Source organism: Entelurus aequoreus, linkage group LG25, assembly GCF_033978785.1.
Source record: "Entelurus aequoreus isolate RoL-2023_Sb linkage group LG25, RoL_Eaeq_v1.1, whole genome shotgun sequence".
Taxonomy (NCBI): Eukaryota; Metazoa; Chordata; class Actinopteri; order Syngnathiformes; family Syngnathidae; genus Entelurus; species Entelurus aequoreus.
This window is the reverse complement of record NC_084755.1, coordinates 9,623,969-9,637,379: the sequence shown is the minus strand read 5'-3', so window position 1 is coordinate 9,637,379 and position 13,411 is coordinate 9,623,969. Positions and strand designations below refer to the sequence as shown.

The 13,411-nt window shown below is 43.2% G+C and overlaps 1 protein-coding gene across 1 annotated transcript in view; it reads right to left on the bottom strand.

Annotated features, from left to right (window-relative positions):
- LOC133642368 (jupiter microtubule associated homolog 1-like) overlaps positions 1 to 10,938 on the bottom strand; it is a 28,675-nt gene extending 17,737 nt beyond the window's left edge. The window contains exons 1-2 of the mRNA XM_062036513.1: positions 10,758 to 10,938; positions 1,436 to 1,578 (exon numbers count right to left, since the gene is read on the bottom strand). Coding sequence (XP_061892497.1) covers positions 1,436 to 1,578; positions 10,758 to 10,813 — 199 coding nt within the window. The 5' untranslated portion in view covers positions 10,814 to 10,938. The remainder of the gene's footprint in view (positions 1 to 1,435; positions 1,579 to 10,757) is intronic.
- Positions 10,939 to 13,411: the final 2,473 nt, after the last annotated feature.

Genomic DNA, 13,411 nt, shown 5'->3' with positions numbered 1-13,411 from the left:
TACAATCTGATATATCACTAAGCTTTAGAACTTTGTTGTAAGAATCTCCTTTCGTGTCTGTCCCTGACACCCACATTTCAGGCTGACACTCTGTGGAAACGCTCCCCACCCACACTGCTCTGTGCCTCGTCTGAGATGCTGTGACTTAAATTACCATAGTTACTACTTGGTTACCATAGTTAACGTTAAAGTACCAATGATTGTCACACACACTAGGTGTGGTGAAATTTGTCCTCTGCATTTGACCCATCCCCTTGATCATCCCCTGGGAGGTGAGGGGAGCAGTGGGCAGCAGCGGTGCCGCGCCCGGGAATCATTTTTGGTGATTTAACCCGCAATTCCAACCCTTGATGCTGAGTGCCAAGCAGGGAGGTAATGGGTCCCATTTTTATAGTCTTTGGTATGACTCGGCTGGGGTTTGAACTCACAACCTACCGATCTCAGGGCAGACACTATAACCACTAGGCCACTGAGTCTAGTGGCAGTAAATAGTACATAGTAGATTCCAACCTTTGAATTACTTTGTATAGTTCAAGATTTACGGTCATTTGAAAACATCACTGCACATCATAATGGCAGCTACAGTTTCCATCTTAAAGATCTAAAAACATTATTTGGGAATGTCCGGCGGACGTTAATTTGCCCAGGTCTGCTATAGAAAAATACATTTGGGTGCATGCAAATAATAAACACACAACAGCTAGTCTACTCATGAATAAATGTCAACACAAACATGCCTAGGCAAATAAACACCCTCCACTTATGCTTGTTAGACAGGAAGTACTACAGGAACTCGACCTGTACCCTTGTCAAACAATGTAAGCAGGAAGTAGGGGCCATTCCATTAGAAGGCAGAAACAGCCTTTTGGTGACGCGCCATGGAGATGCTTTGCACTGCCAATAGGTTGAAAGTGAAAACATGTGATGCCTGCTACTTCAGTTGCTTCACTGTTCCAGGCTGAAATAGAATATTCGACGGAATGTGCAGCACTTGTACTTTGGAGAAGCTCTTGACAAACTGGAAAAACTAAACTAGTGTCCTACTTAAAGGATAATGGAAAGCAAAGAATGTATGTTGTCAGGACAACGCATCACCTGGAGTACAGGCAGGTACTATAATGTGAAGTTCTGAAGTCCTTGAAGACTGCATGTTTACAGTTCACTCATGCCTATACAAGGCCCGCATTTTAACTGACCTATTTCTTTCCATTGAGGCCAGATCTAATCCCCCCCAATCACAAAGACGCCGGGTCAAATTACCCATATCCTAGCACTGCAGAGTTGCTCTTCTGTTAGACCAATGGAATGTTCTGACTTTTTAGATGGAAAAACTGCTCAAGCTTTCCAACATCCAAGCTTTTATAGAACCACGAGAGGAACCTAAACCGAGGCTGAGGAAAATTAACCAAAGAAAAGTAAGAGTAGATAAGTTTACTTGGTGGGTTGTTCCTCCGATGAGCATGGGGATCCTCTGGTTCTGCAAAGATGCTGGAGGCCATCTTGTTCTTGCGTTGCGGGGTCGTGTTTTCATCTGTGCCAAAGGAAAAGCTGGAAGCACCGCCTGGCGGTCGTAGTACCCTGTAGGGAAGACATTGATTGTTATCTTGCATCTTGGCATCCTGTGTGTGCTTTTGGTTTCATTCCACAGCATTTAAAGGCCTACTGAAAGCCACTACTACCGACCACGCAGTCTGATAGTTTATATATCAATGATGAAATCTTAACATTGCAACACATGCCAATACGGCCGGGTTAACTTATAAAGTGCAATTTTAAATTTCCCGCTAAACTTCCGGTTGAAAACGTCTATGTATGATGACGTATGCGCGTGACGTCAATAGTTAAACGGAAGTATTCGGACACCATTGAATCCAATACAAAAAAGCTCTGTTTTCATCTCAAAATTCCACAGTATTCTGGACATCTGTGTTGGTGAATCTTTTGCAATTTGTTTAATGAACAATGGAGACTGCAAAGAAGAAAGTTGTAGGTGGGATCGGTGTATTAGCGGCTGGCTGTAGCAACACAACCAGGAGGACTTTGACTTGGATAGCAGACGCGCTATCCGACGCTAGCCGCCGACCGCACGGATGATCGGGTGAAGTCATTCGTCCTTCCGTAGATCGCTGGAACGCAGGTGAGCACGGGTGTTGATGAGCAGATGAGGGCTGGCTGGCGTAGGTGGAGCGCTAATGTTTTTATCATAGCTCTGTGAGGTCCCGTTGCTAAGTTAGCTTCAATGGCGTCGTTAGCAACAGCATTGTTAAGCTTCGCCAAGCTGGAAAGCATTAACCATGTATTTACATGTCCATGGTTTAATAGTATTGTTGATTTTCTGTCTATCCTTCCAGTCAGGGGTTGATTTATTTTGTTTCTATCTGCATTTAAGCACGATGCTATCACGTTAGCTCCGTAGCTAAAGTGCTTCGCCGATGTATTGTCGTGGAGATAAAAGTCACTGTGAATGTTCATTTCGCGTTCTCGACTCTCATTTTCAAGAGGATATAGTATCCGAGGTGGTTTAAAATACAAATCCGTGATCCACAATAGAAAAAGGAAAGAATGTTCAATCCAATGAGCCAGTTTATACCTAAGTTACGGTCAGAGCGAAAAAAGATGCGTCCTGCACTGCACTCTAGTCCTTCACTCTCACGTTCCTCATCTACAAATCTTTCATCCTGGCTCAAATTAATGGGGTAATCGTCGCTTTCTCGGTCCGAATCGCTCTCGCTGCTGGTGTAAACAATGGGGAATTGTGAGGAGCCTTTTAACATGTGACGTCACGCTACTTCCAGTACAGGCAAGGCTTTTTTATCAGCGACCAAAAGTTGCGAACTTTATCGTCGATGTTCTCCACTAAATCCTTTCAGCAAAAATATGGCAATATCGCGAAATGATCAAGTATGACACATAGAATGGATCTGCTATCCCCGTTTAAATTAAAAAAATTCATTTCAGTATGCCTTTAAGTAAGACAAAAAACACTTTTATTCCATAAATAGCGACTAGGAGCATCTGGTAACAAGCAACTGCTAAATTTCAGGCATCTATCTAATAGTGGACTGCAAATTGCTAAAATAAACTTTATATTAGGGCTGGGCAATTATATGATCGGGATTATTGATCGCGATAAATTTGAGTTCGATCAAGGTGATCAGCTGTTAGCATATCATACCTTGATCAAACATGGCGGAAATGTCTTTTAGAAGATACCGCAGTAGTAAACTAGAGATAGTTTGTTTACTGCAGAATTAAGTTTGTGATGACAAGCAAAATAACAAAAGACATGTGAGAAGAAATAAAAGTTGTTCTATTTACTGCCACAAAACCTGCTAAAAAAGAAGCGAAACCGTGGTACACACTGTAGCGTGGGTTACCTGTACCGTCACACCTCTAGTAAGCACAATCACATAAAAAATGACAGTTGTCAGCTGTCAGCATATGTTACCTTGATCAAACATGACGGAAATGTCTGTTACAAGATACTGCAGTAGTAAACAGTAGGAATGCAAAGGTACTCTGTATAATCCTGCACGGGACAATCCGCCTTTAATGAAAAAAAAAAAACTATAAAAAAAACAATTGTGATATTAATCGTGATCGGATAATATGGAAAAATGAATCCTGATGATTTTTTTCTGCCATTTCGCCCAGCCTTATTTTATATAGACATTTCATAAAACGCAAAACAAAAGAGGCGTAGCAAAAATATAAATTGTGCTACCGGCAGTGAGTGTTATGGTGAACACGCCCATGTTGAGCTCAACTCAGAAAAAAAAGGTAATTACTCCTATTATTTTCTGTCCTCAGGGGGAAAAAGGCTTCTCTTTGAAATTTATACATTGAAGTGAACAACACACCCATCAATTAATTGGAACATCAATCACATCCAGAAGCGCGGTGCTAAAATAACAAAAATCAATATTGCAATAAAACCCAATAAAACCCAGGGGCTGCCAGAGCCAGCACATAATTTCAACACACACAACTAACAACTAACAAATGCATTAATATGTCGTCTCTGCTCTCTACGCTGGCAGCGAGCTTGCCTTAGGAGATCTGCCCTGCAGCTGACTCCAGCTAGCTGCTAAAACTTCAGATTCCTTTGCAGTGACACACCAGGGGGTTGAACGCCATTTTTAAATGACTACTGGCACATATAATCCAGCGTCGTTTCTGGAGGTTAACATTACAACGCAGTAGGGTTGTACGGTATACCGGTATTAGTATAGTACCGCGATACTAATGAATCATATTCGGTACTATACCGCCTCTGAAAAGAACCGGTCCACCAACCCCCCGTCGTCGTCACGTCGTGTCATTGCTGGTTTTACGAGCAGACGAGCATGTTCGGCAGCGCACAATCACGGAGTACTTACAAGCAGACAGAAAAGTGAGAACGGACGCATTTTGGCTTAAAAACTAAAGATAAATGTGAAGTTACAACACTGAAACGCCCACCGGAAGAGGTGCTTTAAGACATGGCTAAAGTCCAGCCGCAGTCTGCAGGGTTTTAGCTACTTCTAAATCACTAATCCTCGCCTCCATGGCGACAAATAAAGTAAGTTTCTTACATGTATCATTATCACTGCAGGACGAGGAATAGCGAAACATGCTTCACTACACACCGTAGCTCACCGGCGTCACAATGTAAACAAACGCCATTGGCGGATCTACACCTAACATCCACTGTAATGACACCAAGTGATGATTACGTCGATATTTTTTGGCATCACAACATCTTCTTCCGTTTTTTTTATTTATTTATACTATGTTTATAAACTCAGGAAATATGTCCCTGCACCCATGAAAACTTTGAATATGACCAATGTATGATCCTGTAACTACTAGGGAGGATGTTCGAAAACCGGTTCTCCCGATTGTTCGATAAGAAAAGAACCGATTCCGTGGATTCAAATCCCTTTTTGAGAAACGGTTCCCGTTATCGAAGCCACTATAGTAAAGAAAAATATTTGGTTCTTTATTCAAATCCCTGGGAACAAATCCCGTGTCACAGGAAATGTCCTGTGACACGTCACAGGAAATGATGTAGGTCAGTCATTTGGCAGCAGATACAGAAGCAGCAACAACAATGGACCGGAAAAAACGCTCCAAGGCATGGCTTCACTTTACTAAGAAATACGACGAGAAAACGGCTATCTGCAATTATTGCCAGGCTTCGCTTTCCTGTAAGGGTAGCAGTACAACAAACATGTTGAAACATGTTCAGGTCGTACACAAAATGAAAGTTAGAGAAACGTGTCGTCTTCGACAAATGGAGAAGCAGCGACAGAGATGACGAAGCACACCCCTCTTCCTCTGCTTCAACCTGCAGTCCCAGTGATAGTGCCGGTGAGTAACTAACGTTAACTGTTGCCGGTTAATTTCAATATCTGCTCACTTGTAGCCTTTAGGCTAAAATAACGTTGCCTCTTATGTCAACCAGGACTGCAGTAATGTTAGCTAGACTAACGTTACCTAAGCATAGTCAGTGGCTAACGGTAACTTTTTTTATGTGTCTGATACCGTTAAGGGTATCTTGTAGCCTACACCACTACAGAGTTTGCAGGTCTGTCTAATAAACTAGCGCTAGCAAGATGTGAATTAAGATAATGTTAATGTTATCCTATTTCAGATGATGACATTCATGACAGCCAGAGTGACCAGGGCAGTGTTTGCTCTGTTTATTTTATTGTTTTCTTAAAAAATTAAAGTGAGCTTTTGTTAAACCAAGTATTGTGTTTTTTTCCATATTCAACAACCTATCTGGATTCGATAAGAGAACCGATAAGGAATCGGTTCTATAAGAGGATTCGATAATGGCATCGAAATCGATAATTTCTTAACAAACATCATCCCTAGTAACTACTTTGTATCGGATTAATACCCAAATTTGTGGTATCATCCAAAACTAATGTAAAGTATCAAACAGAAGAATATGTGATTATTACATTTTAACAGAAGTGTAGATTGAACATGTTAAAAGAGAAAGTAAGCAGATATTAACAGTAAATGAACAAGTAGATTAATAATTCATTTTCTACCACTTGTTCTTAATAATGTTGACAAAATAATAGAATGATAAATTACACAATATGTTACTGCATACATCAGCAGACTAATTAGGAGTCTTTGTTTGCTTACTTACTACTAAAACACAAGTTGTCTAGTATGTTCACTATTTTATTTAAGGACAAAATTGCAATAAGAAACATATGTTTAATGTACCCTAAGATTTTTTGTTAAAATAAAGCCAATAATGCATTTTTTTTGCGGTCCCCTTTAGTTAGAAAAGCATAGAAATAATTTTGGTACCGATACCAAAATATTGGTATCGGGACAACACTAGAACGCAGAGGTTAAAAGTCCATCGGATGTGGGTCACTGGATGAATAGACTTGGCAAACAAAGTATCCTCACACCGCCAGTTGGACAAAAGGAAGACAATAATAAAGGAAGAGGCCTTTTTTTCTCGCTGTACAGGATAGAAAAAAAGCAGACTGTACCCCTCCCTTATTTTTTTCCCCTAGCAAACCGCTCTCTCAGAGTCATTGAAGCCACCAGCTGACACACTATTGAGCAGCTGTCCAAGGGGCCTGCTAACATCGAATATGGAAAGACAGCAAATGTGCACTTCCTGTGTCCTGTGTGTTGTCTTACCAAATCAGTGCGTGCACTGTCCCGCTTCTGCTTGGCTCTGGTGGGAAACGGCTAAAGCAGAGCTCACCTACTGGGCCAGGGGATGAGCTCATGCTTTCCACGCTTATTGCAAATGGGGAGAGAGAGAGAGAGAGCGGTGGAGGGGCTTTAAGCGGCCTGGCTGGCAGCGGACCCCACCCAAGATTCACAGTGCAAATGACAGCTTTAGCAGACAGATAAAGGTTGGTGGACTGTTTGGAGGGCTGCTTGCAGCTAAACATGGCTGATAAGGAAGCTGTTCGTAGGATTCCGGTTGCCTGAACGTCAGGCCCTTTGAGAATGACCAGACGCAGAGATGAACAGTAAATGAGACCTTAAAGGAGCAAAGATCTAAAAAAGGAGAGATTTGGGGAGGCTTAGCTTATCCCCAAAGAACCCCCCACCACTGCGGAGCCCCTTGCTTCACTTGCCAGATCAAATCACTTAATGACTGACGTTTGCTCAGCAGAAATCCAGCAAAGAAGACAATTTCTCCCACTCGAAATGCAATTTACGTTCCCTTCCACCGTCACCCACTGACTGAGACAGCAAATGTTTCTTTGCATTGTTTTCTGTGCCAAGTGGGAGGCGTGGAGGCAAGACCTAATGACTTACAGCTATGATATGACTGCATGCCTGCAGGATGAGCAGCCCTTCAGTGGGTTTGACTCCAAAACTGGATCAGTTTCATTAAACTGTACCTATCCCTGCGTTTAATTATATTTGAAGAGTATTCCTACGCTCATGACACTGCCACAAATTGGATGTCTTTAGTGATGAAAACTGTAAAACTGCACGGAATTATGAAAAACTATTATCAACAAAACTAACCTTTGTGCATTCACGCACAGCATTAAACGTTTGGTGGACAAAATGAGGCAAAGGAGTGGCATAAAACATCTTTCTGTGGCGGCATCGGAGAAAGTTGTACATGTAAACAAACTACGATCAGTTCAAGGATCGCTGAAATAAGTAGGACAAAACTGTGCTTGCCAAATGCCCTCATCAGTGACGCATGTGTGACATAAACAGTGTGATTTCTAACAATTAGGAAGGTTTGTGTCATGTTTGTTCTCCTACAGAAAATATACATTTTTCTTCATATTTTTTCCATTTTCACACATCTCTGAAAGAGGTCCAGGGAGCCTCTAAGGCGGTGCTAAAGAGCCACATGCGGCTCTAGAGCCGCGGGTTGCTGAACCCCGCCCTAAGCAGAGAAGCCCAGACTTCCCTCTCCCCAGCTACTTCGTCCAACTCTTCCCGGGGGATCTCAAGGCGTTCCGAAGCCAGCTGGGAGACAGTCTCTCCACCGTGTCCTGGGTATTCCCTGTTGTCTCCTACTAGTCGGATGCGCCCTAAAGGGGGCATTACGACCAGATTCCCGAACTACCTCATCTGGCTCCTCTCGATGTGGAGGAGGGGCTTTACTCTGAGCTCCTCCCAAATGACAGAGCTTCTCACCCTATCTCCAAGGGAAAACCCCGCCACCCGACAGAGGAAACTCATTTCGGCCGCTTGTACCCGAGATCTTGTCCTTTCGGTCATAACCATAGCTAAAACCTGCATCAGATTAAATGTGTTCAATAGTCTACAGTTAAAAAGGAGGGTTCTCACCTTGGAGAGCTGTTGCACCAGGTGGATTCCACAGTCACTGAGGCCCTGTTTGAACTAAGCCGGATAAGGTTATCCAGGGTAAATCCCACCTAACCTTATCCGTGTCCACACACAACAATGCCACCGTTTAAGACCCCCTCCCCCCACCGTCCGCCGGTGCAATGCGACCTAATACGCATGCGCGGAAAATGAGCAAGTCACAAGTCACCTCCAGTGTTGCTTTGTGTGCAAGTTCTTACATTTAACTTATCTGAACAATATCCAGTGTTGTGGTATTTCAATGAACTGGAATCCATTGCGCTATGGGGCCCTATTGTGGTGAATCACACCGGAGCCATCATAAATTAATCAAATCTTTATTAAGTTAAAAGGTATCAATGATTGTCACGCACACACTAGGTGTGGTGAAATTTGTCCCCTGCATTTGACCCATCCCCTTGTTCACCCCCTGGGAGGTGAGGGGAGCGGTGAGCAGCAGCGGTGGCCACGCCCGGGAATCATTTTTGGTGATTTAACCCCCAATTCCAACCCTTGATGCTGAGTGCCAAGCAGGGAGGTAATGGGTCCCATTTTTATAGTCTTTGGTATGACTCGGCTGGGGGTTTGAACTCACAACCTCACGATCTCAGGGCGGACACTCTAACCACTAGGCCACTTGAGTAGGTATTAGTATTTATTTATTATTCTTATTAGACACCTAAACAATGTGATGAAGAACATTTTACATCAATCAAACTACGGATCTAGATATCTGGTCAGGACCCTCCTCACTCTTTTGCCTTCACCTTCTTTGTCCATTCCTTTTTGGTGACTGTCCATACTCTAGACCTAGACGTTGAGTCTGCGACATAAATGGCGGACAATAACTGATACGGTCTGCTTTGCCAGTCCAAAAGCATTCGCCGTTTTCCGTAGTAGCTTTTTTTAATCAATCAATCAATCAATATTTACTCATATAGCCCTAAATCACAAGTGTCTCAAAGGGCTGCACAAGCCACAACGACATCCTCGGCTCAGATCCCACATCAGGGAAAGGGAAAACTCAACCCAATGGGACAATGAGAACCCTTGGAGGGGACCACAGATGTGGGGACCCCCCCCTGGGCAACCGGTGCAATGGACGTCGAGTGGATCTAGCATAATATTGTGAGAGTCCAGTCCATAGTGGATCTAACATAATAGTGAGAGTCCAGTCCATAGTGGGGCCAGCAGGAGACGATCTTGAGTGGATACAGGTCAGCAGCGCAGACCTGTCACCTAATCACATCCATGGGAGCCCGCATACTCGTCGACTCTCCTTCGACAAACGGACAAAGTTTTTCACTAAGTAGAATCCCAGCTGACATGGAGATTGGAAAGTTCTCTTGCCGTCTGAGAAGTGTCGTATCCCAAATAGCTGCAATCGCTTTCTTTTAAACGGTATTTATGTGTGAATTCCACAAGCGTCTGTACAGACGGAAGGAGAAGTGTAAAAACGTATTCGGGTGTTACCATTTAGTGGTCAATTGTACGGAATATGTACTGAACTGTGCAATCTACTAATACAAGTCTCAATCAATCAATCAAAGAAACACGGGCATGTCTGGATGACTCGCCGTCATATGGTTAGCTTCGAGTTACGAAAACGCTTTATTATGAAGTGGCGCGTTCTTTCTGACGTCACTTCTTGTGCGGGGCGCGGCCTTTCTGGCGTCACTTCCTCTCCGAACCAGTTCGTAAACGATCAATGAGTCCACACAAAGCTACGAGCCGGAGATTCAAGAAATACACGGCGTACTTACCCGTGATAAAAAATTGTCCGAGGACAGTGGGTTTCTAACAATGAGGAAGGTTAGAAACCCAAAATGATAGTTTAGCGTGGCTGAAACGGGGCTTAGGCTAAATAATTATTCGTACAAGGGGTTAGAGTAGACATGGCCTGAGACAGCACATTTTCCCTCTGCCAAGTGGGAGGCGTGGACCCAATGACTTACAGCTATGATATGACTGCATACCTTCAGGATGAGCAGCCCTTCATTGGTTTTTGACTCCAAAAACTGGATCGGTTTCCCTAAACTGTAACTATCCCGGCGTTTTAATTCTATTTGAAGACTATTCCATGCGTTCATGGATGTTTTTCGTGATTAAAAACTGCACAATAATGGCAACTCGAACAGTAAGGCTTTGGGAGGGGCAGGGACTCAAGTGTGTTATTGTGCAGCTTGACACAGCAAACAGAACTATGACATTCAACTAAAGTTATTATTGGCTGCTGTCTAATTAACGCCCAGACAGAATGAACCTAAAGTCTAAAAGGGCGCATCAGATTAATTTAATTAGCAAGATTGTGTGACAGTTTAGCTAAATCCCTCCCTCTTCGGGCACCAGCGGGCTAGCAGGAGCTAGCGCGTTAGCTCCTGGGGAAGAAAAGAGGTGTTTGCGCGGCTCTTCTTTTGTTCCCCGAACCCCACCTTTCAGCCGTTTACCTGGAACTATTCTTGGCGCCGGGCTCCACTCCCTGAAAGTTGGTGGTCGTCGTCATCTTTGAGAAGTATTTTTGAGGCGTTGGCAGGGGCACGCACACAAAAAAAAAGTCAACAATCACGGGAGGACTAAGTGCACTCTGCGACGAGCCGCAGTGTACTGACTGTGAAGTGCTCTCCGCCCCGCCACTGTGGAAGAAGTCCAGAACCCTAATCCCCGCCTACTTGAGTTTAGCTCGCTCTGATTGGACAGAGCAGCCCGTAGCTCATCTCTCATTGGACAAGATTCACGGAACTTACCTCGGTTGTTGGCGGCAGCTTCAGAACCCTAACCCCCGCCTACTTCAGTTTAGCTCGCTCTGATTGGACAAAACAGCCCGTAGCTCATCTCTTATTGGACAAGATTCACAGAAGTTACCTCCGTTGTTGGCGGCAGGTCTTTTCAACATTTTTTGAGCCAAGGCACATCCGGAGGCACACCACCAGGCAGAAATCATAAAAAAATGAAACTCAGTTGACAGTAAAAAGTCGTTGTAGCAATTGTTGGATATGACTTTAAACCAGGCAATTAATTAATTAATTTTTCAATTTTTACCGGGGGCCGCATGAGCAACCCGAGCACTGCTGGAGGGCCACACCGACAATATTTCAATTACATTTTGCTCAAATTATTTTTGATACACCGTAAAACAGGGGTGTCCAAACTTTTTCCACTGAGGTCCACACACGGAAAAATTAAAGCATGCGGGCGCCATTTTGATATTTTTAATTTTTAAACCATAACAAAATACTGTATATGGATTTTTTTTTTAATACCTTTAGGGCTCCCAGGGATCATAAAGGGTCATGTTACCTGAATATTACATTTGAACTATTATCTTGTTTGTTTTATGCTCTTTTGTCAAAGAAAACGTTGATGTTTTTGTATGGCAACATACAAAAACATATGCAATATATATATGCAATATTTTCCACATAAAATACTTTAAAGTGAAATATTTGAAATAATTGGAGCCTTGAATAGGTTAATAAGTCATTATAACATTGTTATTTTTATTTTTTTTGAGCAATGGCAAAAAAATAAAAATAAAGATATAGACAAAATAAAAAAATGTGTCAACATTGCACCTTTTTCTAGTGAGATTTTACCTCATTCCACTTTTTTTAATGTTTTTATTTTTGTAATAGCATTTCCAGAATGTGTGGCAGGCCGGTAAACAATTAGCTGCGGACCGCACTTTGGACACCCCTGCCGTAAGATAAATAATAATAATAATAATAATAATAATAATAATTTCATTTAACCTAACTTAACTTTATACAAAAGCAGACTGCTTTTGATGGTTTTTATTTTTAACACTGTCTTACACAACACTTCCTGATGTATAATACAATGCAAAAATGTCAATTTCTGTCACCTTATCCTGCATCCTCTTTAAAAGTCCAACATTTTCCCCCGTCAGATTTGGACAACCATCTGTTGTCGCACCTGCCAGCTTATGTCCCACTTCAGTCCTAACATATCCAAAAAAGGCATTTACCTATGTGAACAAGTCATTACCTGTCGTTGTCTCTTTAATTGACTGCATGGCTGCCAGCTCCTCCGTGATTTGAAAGTCTGCGGTTATCCCACGTAAGAAGATGAGCAGCTGGGCCGTGTCACGTACATCGCAGCTCTCATCCAAAGCCAGCGAAAAACAGTCAAAGTCGGCCGTTCTGTTCTTCAGCTGAAGCTCCAAGTTTCCAGCGATGGTCTCAACCCGTCTCGTTATAGTGCGTCGGGAGAGTGACACGTTCTCAAATGCGTTCAAGGATCGCTGAAATTAGTAGGACAAAACGGTGCTTGCCAAATACTCTCGTCAGTGAAGCATGAATAACATAAACAGTGGGATTTCTAACAATTAGGAAGGTTGGTCCTCCTACAGAAAATATATTAAAACAAACAATTTTTTTTTCTTCATCTTTTCTCCATTTTCACACATCTCTGAAAGAGGTCCAGGGAGCCTCGAGGGCGGCGCTAAAGAACCCTGGGTTGCTGACCCCCGCCCTAAGCAGGGAAGCCCAGACTTCCTTGTCCCCAGCTACTTGGTGCAGCTCTTCCCGGGGGATCCCGAGGCATTCCGAGGCCAGCTGGGAGACATAGTCTCTCCACCGTGTCCTGGGTCTTCCCCGTTGTCACCTACCGGTCGGACACGCCCTAAAGGGGGCATTCTGACCAGATGCTCGAACCACCTCATCTGGCTCCTCTTGATGTGGAGGAGGAGGGGCTTTACTCTGAGCTTCTCACCCTATTTCTAAGGGAAAACCCCGAAACCTGACATTTCGGCCGCTTGTGCCCGTGATCTTGTCCTTTCGGTCATAACCCTAGCTAAAACCCGCATCAGATTAAATGTGTTCAATGGTCTGTGGTTAAAAAGGAGTGTTCTCACCTTGGAGAGCTGTTGCACCAGGTGGATTAACTTGAATCATGGCTCCAACATGATAGATGTCAATTGAAACAAAGGAGAGGATTATCTAACTCAGCGTTTCTCAAAGTGTGGGGCGCGCCCCACTGGTGGGGAATAGAGACATGACAGGTGGGGCGCGAGGAACGGGAGGAAATTTCACTTTAATTGTTTTTATTTTCTTATTATATTCTTAGATATTTTTTTTTTTAC